Consider the following 8,026-nt stretch of genomic DNA (forward strand, 5'->3'; position numbering starts at 1 on the left):
GAAGGCACAGCTTACTGTCCATCAGCTAACACACACAGGAGAGAAACCTTATGAATGTAATGTGTGTGGAAAGTCTTTCAGCCAGAAGACACACCTTACTGTCCATCTGACAACACACACAGGAGAGAAACCTTATGAATGTAACCTGTGTGGAAAGTCTTTCAGCCAGAAGTCATACCTCACTGTCCATCAGAGAACACACACAGGAGAGAAGCCTTATGAATGTATCCTGTGTGGGAAGTCTTTCACCCAGAAGGCAAACCTTACTGCTCACGAGAGAACACACACAGGTGAGAAACCTTATGAATGTAACCTGTGTGGAAAGTCTTTCATGCGGAAGTCTAAACTTACATATCATCATAGAATACACATAGGAGATAAACCTTATGAATGTAATGTGTGTGGAAAGTCTTTCATCCAGAAGGCACACCTTACTGTCCATCAGACAACACACACAAGAGAGAAACCCTATGAATGTAACGTGTGTGGAAAGTCTTTCATCCGGAAGGGAAACCTTACTTTTCATCAGAAAATTCACACAAGAAAGACACTTTATGAATGTAACATGTGTGGAAAATCTTTTCACTTGAAGGCATACCTTACTGTCCATCAGAGAACACACACAGGAGAGAAACCTTATGAATGTAACAAATGTGGGAAGTCTTTCACCCAGAAGACAAACCTTAATGCCCATCAGACAACACACACAGGAGAGAAACCATACAAATGTAATATATGTGGAAAGTCTTTCACTCAGAAGGCACAAATTAAAATCCATCAGACAACACACACAGGAGAGAAACCTTATCAATGTAATGTGTGTAGAAAGTCTTTCACTCAGAAAGGAAACCTTAGGGTCCATCAGACAACACATACAGGAGAGAGACCTTATGAATGTAGCAGGTGTGGAAAGGCTTTCGCCCGGAAAACATGCCTTACTATCCATGAGACAATACACGCAGGAGAGAAACCTTATGAATGTAATGTGTGTAGAAAGTCTTTTGCCATGAAGTCACAACTTACTGCCCATCAGGCAACACATACAGGAGAGAGACCTTATGAATGTAGGAGGTGTAAAAAGTCTTTCATAAAGAAAAACAGCCTTACTTTCCATGAGAGAAAACACACGGGAGACAAACCTTATGGATGTAGCTGGTGTGGAAAGTCTTTCATGCGGAAGTCAATCCTTAAATCACATCAGAGAATACACACAGGAGAGAAACCTTATGAATGTATGGACTGTGGAAAGTCTTTCAGGTGGAAGGCAGCACTTAACATCCATCAGATAATGCACACAGGAGAGAAACCTTATGAATGTAACAGCTGTGGAAAGTCTTTCACCAGGAAGGTATACCTTACTGACCATCAGAGAACACACACAGGAGAGAAACCTTTTGAATGTGACCTGTGTGGAAAGTCATTCAGCCAGAGGGGAAACCTTACTGTCCATCGGAGAACACACAGGAGTAAAGCTTTATGAATGTAACAGCTGTGGAAAGAGTTTCACACAGAAGTCAACCCTTATTTATCATCAGAGAGCACAACACAGGAGAGAAGCCTTATGAATGCAACAAATGTGGAAAGAACCGTCCAGAGGAGGCCACAGCCTAGCATATAAGAAAATTCACCCAAATGAGAAATCTCTAGAATGTAACAAGTAGGGAAAGTCTTTCATTTGGAAGAGAAATCAGTTTGCAATAGAGAACCCACACAGGATACAAACCTTATCAAGGTAGCAAATGTGGAATTCTTCAACCAGAAGGCACAGCTCAGGGTTCACCACTGAACACACACACACACAAGAGAAATCATAGCAATGTAAAACATGTAGAAAGTTTTTCAAAAAAGTTCTAAGTACTCTCGGTCATTCTTCCCTGAATGTCCATCTTCTAAAATTTCTCAAGTTCCATTTCTAACATTCTCTATTGGGAGATCTACAAGAAGATGTTTATATCTAATTTCCTGTTTCATGAAATTCTAGGATGATATTTACCTTTTTCCTTTTATTTTGCTGTTAGTTTCATTTGAACTCATAGCCCTTTAGTTCCGTTTGGCTTTTATTCTCAAGCTTATCACTCTACCCTTTGTGTCACATCTCTAATTTTGAGGTTGTTGTATTTAGTATCATGAGTCTTATCATTGGGAAGCAGTCTACTTTCTTCAAAGGTGTTTACAAAACTTATGTAAGTAAAACTGAAATGTTATAAATTAGGAAAATAAGTAGTTTCATAGTATCTATAAGGAAATTGAGTGATTTAATGGAATTTTGTAACATTTAAAAATGAGAAATATTTGAGAATTATTGCCACGCTGACTCCAGTGGAGTCTGCTTAGCATGGGAAACCATCTATCAGACCAAGATAGGGGCTTCAGAGACCTATCTCTGAGTTTTGGGACTTCACCGAAGTCTACCTCAGAGAATAGGGCTTCTATGAGGCCTACCTCCTGAAAAGGCTGGCAAACCCCTGGGAAAGATGTGTTTCTGCCTTTCTTTTCCTCACTGTATAAAAGTGCCTATTAATCTTTTACTGTTTCTGCTGTTCATCGTACTTATTCATTGTCAACGTTCCCTTATTCAAAGCTCTTTCTTAAGAGTGTTAATGACTCCAATATCTGATGAGTGTCTTAAAAATATGACTAACTCACCAGAGTTAAGTGCTACCCTGAAACCCCTCTTATGGAGTTTAGTAGGCAGGTTATAAGTAAATATAGAAGTATTGGGGGTTTCATGAAGTCACTTCAGCAGAAGGAATTGTTTGTAAGAAACTTACAAGAAGCTGTAGGGCAACTAGAACAGAAGGAATGTATGGCAATTACTGAGATAACTACTTAGGAGAAAAAACTTCCTACTACTCTCTCATTTACTAAGAGACTTGCTAGATCTAAGTCTCCTTGGTGCTTATTATTAAGGAACAGGAAGGAAAAATCCTATGGGACAATTAAGGCCTCTATAGAAATAAGGTAATGGTTAAATGGTGACAAACATCGAAACCCATTATATTTCTCAGAGATAAGCTGGAAACAAGTGCCTTTCAGGTGACCAGCTGTTGACCACCCAAGAATGAAGCCCTGCAGCAAGATTGTGTAAACTTTTGCCCTTTCAGGCGACCAGCTGGTGACCATCCAAGAACGAAGCCTTGCAGCAAGATTGTGTAACCTTTTGCCCTTTCTTATGGAGACTTTTTGCTATAAAAGTTTGTTATCCTCTGCATTAAATCACACTCAGCATCCACTCCTAATGTGTGTGAGTTGTCTGTTTGCCATCTCCCCATCCTATTCCAGGTTCCTCCCCTAGGTGTCCTCCGTCGTCCCGACAGAACCCGGTCCGCGGCAAATTATAGATGAGTAATAAAGTTGATTTAATAAATACTTATTTTATGTGGTGAAATTCAATAAAAGTAACAGAGTTCATTCACATTTTACGTGGAAAACAATTTTCAAATTTTTCTGTAAACCTAGAATACCTTCTATAACATCAGTCTCTTCCCCCCCTGGAAATGAACAGTTCTATAATTTTTATAGAGCTGGTAGAATTTGTCATATATTCATATAGTCTTTCACAACAGAATAGACAAATTACATACTTTAAGGGATAGAGGTATGGCTTAGTTGTTAGAGCATTAGCAAGTGAGCAAAATATCATGTACTGGGTTTGAGTCCCAGTTTTGGAGCTAAAAAAAAAGAATATACACTTAACATTCCACAATCCCATGTGTAAAAACAGCATTCAGAAGCCCCACATGAACATGTCTCCATAGCAACAGCTTATGAGGACTTTAGAGACATACTTGAGAATGTCCCAATGGTTCATGAATGTGAATCTCTTGGCTTTGAGTGACAGATTACAAGGCAAGGCATGCATCAGCAAGTCACCGCGGTGTTTACATTGTGTGTGTGTGTGTGTGTGTATGCATATCTATGTATGTAAATATACATATATATCGGTACAAATTCATCCAGTCACTTGAATCCATCCATAACTCTCCATAGCACCATTCATTTTGTCAGATCTTTTCCACAATCATTGGCTCTACTAAGCAGCTCATCTCAGGTGCAGTCATGGTGCACCAGAACACAGACCCATATCAGGACCTAAATACAGGCTCATAAAGGGGGAAACTCCTTTACTGAATGATCAAGTCCTCAAAGAAGGGATAGCAGTAAGGTTATTTAAATTATTTGGAATTGAAAAGCCAAGAAATGAAGACTCTTACAAAGAAGAGGACTAAAAGTGAAAGAATTTCATTGATTGAAAATAAAAGCAGGGCTGGGAAGGTGGCTCAGTGGTAGAGCACTTGCTTTGCATGCATGAGGCCCTGGGTTCGATTCCTCAGCACCATATTAGCAAAAAGAAAAAAGCCAGAAGTGGTACTGTGGTTCAAGTGGTAGAGCACTAGCCTTGAGCTGAAGAACTGAGGGACAGCACCCAGGGCCAGAGTTCAGGCCCCACGACTGGACCCAAAAAAATAAAATAAATAAAATAACCTCCTTTAAAAAAGAAAAGGAAAGAAAAGCACAACTCATCTCTCCATGAATAGTTTCTCTGACACATTAGCACCTGAGCAACATTCCAAGTTCCCCAACTCAGCTTTTTTCTCCCTTTCACCCTGAGGAGTGTCTGAAACTCACCTGAGGAAAACTGTTGGGTCAGTGTAAAGTATTTGGCTCATTTTAAGATCTTCCGGAACACTTATGAAGCAGCTGGGCACCTGTGGTTCACACATGTACTCCTATTTACTCAGAAGGCTGAGATCTGAGGATCATATTTCAAAACCAGCCCAGCTGCAGAAGTCATTGAAATTACTATTTCCAATTCACCCAAAGGCTTGAAGGGAACATGTGGCTCATGTGATACAGTACTAGTCATGAGTAATCAAGTGTAGGGACAGCACCTTGACCCTGAGTTCAAGCCCCAGGACCAGCAAAAAAAGCAAATAAACCTTGAAGCCCTTATTCAGTACCAGAAATAAATCAAGGCATGTAAATATCAATATGTAAAGCTGCTAGGCTTAGGCCGCTCATGCTTGCAATTCTGAAAGCTGAAGATCAATCTTTGAAGCTTGACTGGGCAAAATGAACAAGGGACTCCTCTCCCCAATTAACCACCATAAAGGTCATAAGTAAGATGTATGTGGCTCAAGTGGTACAGGACTAGCCTTTAGCAAAGAAGATCAAGAACAGCACCTAGGCAATGAGATCAAATGCTAACATTTGCATGTTTGACTGATGTACAGAAATCAATACCATTGTAGTAATTGAACTGCATTTTATAATAATGCACACTTTTAAGGAATCCTCTTAAAACAGAAAAATAGGTTTCTATGATAGGGTTGTGAAGCTAGTTCATTTAGTAGTTCCTCTAAACATTTTCCCTCCTTAATAATTAGGAACTCATTTGATTTGAGCACAGCAGTGTATTCATCTGAAATAAAGGATAAGCTAGGTATGTTTCGGCAGGTTTAAAATGCAAAACATAGTGAAGGAAGACAGGATTTTCACCTCTTTGAGAGCAACATAGGTTACATAGCGAGACTCTGCTTCATTTGTATATAAATATATATTAATATATACCATATAATATATACATGAGTGGGCAAGTGTGTATATATGCATGTGTTTATATGTTTATTAATATATAAACATAGGTGCATACATATAAACATAAAGTACTTTAGTTTTTTGTAAGGAATATTCATGGCCATGGTTTCTCTGCTGATGATGTCAAACCACAGACAGTGTGCAGTTTTCTCATATATGTATCTGTGTGTATGTGTGCGTGTCTCCAACTAAAATGACATATATATTATACTTTCTGTAATATATATATATATATATATAGTTAATATATAATTAGAATATATTTATGGTCCAAAAGATTGGGACATACTTTATAGTATTTGAAAATTCATCTTATTTTACATGGCAATAGCCATAAAAGGAAAAACCCATATAGGCATTGGTTTGTGCCTGCAAGGGATTGGTGGATTTTGCCTGTAAGCCTACATACTCAGGAAGCCCAGATCTGAGGATCAAGGAGTAGAACATGCACAGACCAAAAAGGTTACAAGACATTGTTAGGTTTTTAAAAAGAGGTGGCCGAGTAAGAACTGCACCACGCACGTGGTATTCAGGTAAGGGGTTTATTCAGTAGACCTGCTGGGACCAGGCAAGGTTGGCACTCCACGCGGCTGGCAAAGGAAAAGAAAAAGGGCGGTCTGGCCGCGGTTTATTCCTTATATAGGGTAGGGGGTGCGGAAGGGTGTGTCCAGGTAAAGGGAAGTGGGGTGGGGTGGGAGAAAGGTGTGGCCACATCAGGTTAAGATGTGACCTCAGCGGATGCGGATGTGACCTCTTCCAGGTGTCCCAGTTGCCTAGGTAACGCAGGTACTGGGCGAGGTCTGTTCGCCGTCCAGGAATGGACCTTACAGACATTAGCTTCAATTAACCAGCAAAAAGCTGAGTGGGAGGCATGGCTCACATGTCCTTGACCTAGGAGAGAGGAAAGTGAAGAAGCACAAAACCTAAGTTCTTGCTCAGGTGCTGGCAAAAAAAAAAAAAATAAGAGGCATGAGCCAATTCAACATACAAATCAGCTATCTAGAGAACAAGGAGTGTATAGGCCTTAGTATCATAGAAATCCTCCAGCAGTTGTGTATTAAGTAACAGTATATGGCCTTTCATTCTTTGAATGATTTTATGACAGATTGTATTTTTTTTTTGCCAGTTCTGGGGTTTGAAATCAGGGCCTTGGCACTGTCCATGAATTTCTTTTACTCAAGACTACCATTCTACCACTTGAGCCACAGTGCCAGTTTTCTCTGTTTATGTGGTATGGAGGATAAAACCATGATTTTCATGCATGCATGGCAAGCATGCTACCACAGAGCCTCATTCTCAACACATCACAGATTTTGAGAAGTAGAATTAAAACACTCCATAATAGACTGCAGCATGGCAAAACATATTTGCCAGCAATATATCTGAAAACAGACGAATGACCAAGATACAGAAAGGGAGCTCAAATATCTAAACTCCCCAAAAACCAATAATCCAATTAATAAATACATAAATGAACTGGCAGGACAAATGAGTGTACTTAACTCCCAAGATGTACAACTGAGAACATTTGTAGATGAAGCAATGTTTAGCATCCCTGGCCAGAACAGAAATGCAAATTGAAATGACATAAAAGTTTCATCTCATTTCCATCAGAGTGGAAATCAGCAAGTACACATAAAGGAGTAACTGGTGGTGAGGATGTTTGTGTGAGTTTAAATTAGTGTCCCAACTAGGGAAAATGGTATAAATGTCTCCCAAAAAGCTAAAAGTAGAAGTATCATAGGATCCAGCACTATTACTCATGGGCCTACATCAGAAGGAATTTGTTTTGTTTTGTTTTTTACATTTTGAAAATACTGAACAGAGGGCTTTCAATTACATGGGCAAGATAATGAGTACATTTATTATCAAGCATTGTAGCCTCCTCCTTTGTTTATCCTTCCCATCTCTTCCCATCCTCTCCCCACCCCCCTACCAATATTGCTCCCCCCCACTAAACCAAAGTACTAAAGTTCGTTTTCAACATAACATCTCATTGTTGCAATGGGTCCACCTGTATCCCTATTTAAACAATTTGTTTTCCCCCTACCCTTCCACAAATTATACCTACATCAAATACAGTGAAAGCAGGGGTTATACAGTGGGGGAAGGACATACAAAGCAACAAAGAAATAATCTTATACATGTGTTAGAAACAATCGCATGAAAAAAATCATTTGATTACCATAGCTAAGATCTGGAACCAACCCAGATGCCCCTCAGTAGATGAATGGATCAAGAAAATGTGGTATATATACACAATGTTTTTTTTCTTTTGTGCATTTGTTTATAACACAATTATAAGATTATTTCTTTGTTGCTTTGTATGTCCCTCCCCTACAGTATAACCCCTGCTTTCACTGTATTTGATGTCGGTATAATTTGTGGAGGGGAAGGGGAAAAACAAGTCATTTAAATAAGGATACAG

At 39.3% G+C, this 8,026-nt stretch overlaps 1 protein-coding gene across 1 annotated transcript in view; it reads left to right on the forward strand.

The window, feature by feature from the left end:
- The window catches only part of LOC105985419 (zinc finger protein 658B-like), a 9,049-nt gene extending 7,334 nt beyond the window's left edge, over positions 1-1,715 (forward strand). The window contains exon 2 of the mRNA XM_013015964.1: positions 5-1,715. Coding sequence (XP_012871418.1) covers positions 5-1,480 — 1,476 coding nt within the window. The 3' untranslated portion in view covers positions 1,481-1,715. The remainder of the gene's footprint in view (positions 1-4) is intronic.
- The last annotated feature ends 6,311 nt before the right edge of the window (positions 1,716-8,026 follow it).

Source organism: Dipodomys ordii, unplaced genomic scaffold (genome assembly GCF_000151885.1).
Source record: "Dipodomys ordii isolate 6190 unplaced genomic scaffold, Dord_2.0 Scaffold29, whole genome shotgun sequence".
In the NCBI taxonomy this organism is placed as follows: Eukaryota; Metazoa; Chordata; class Mammalia; order Rodentia; family Heteromyidae; genus Dipodomys; species Dipodomys ordii.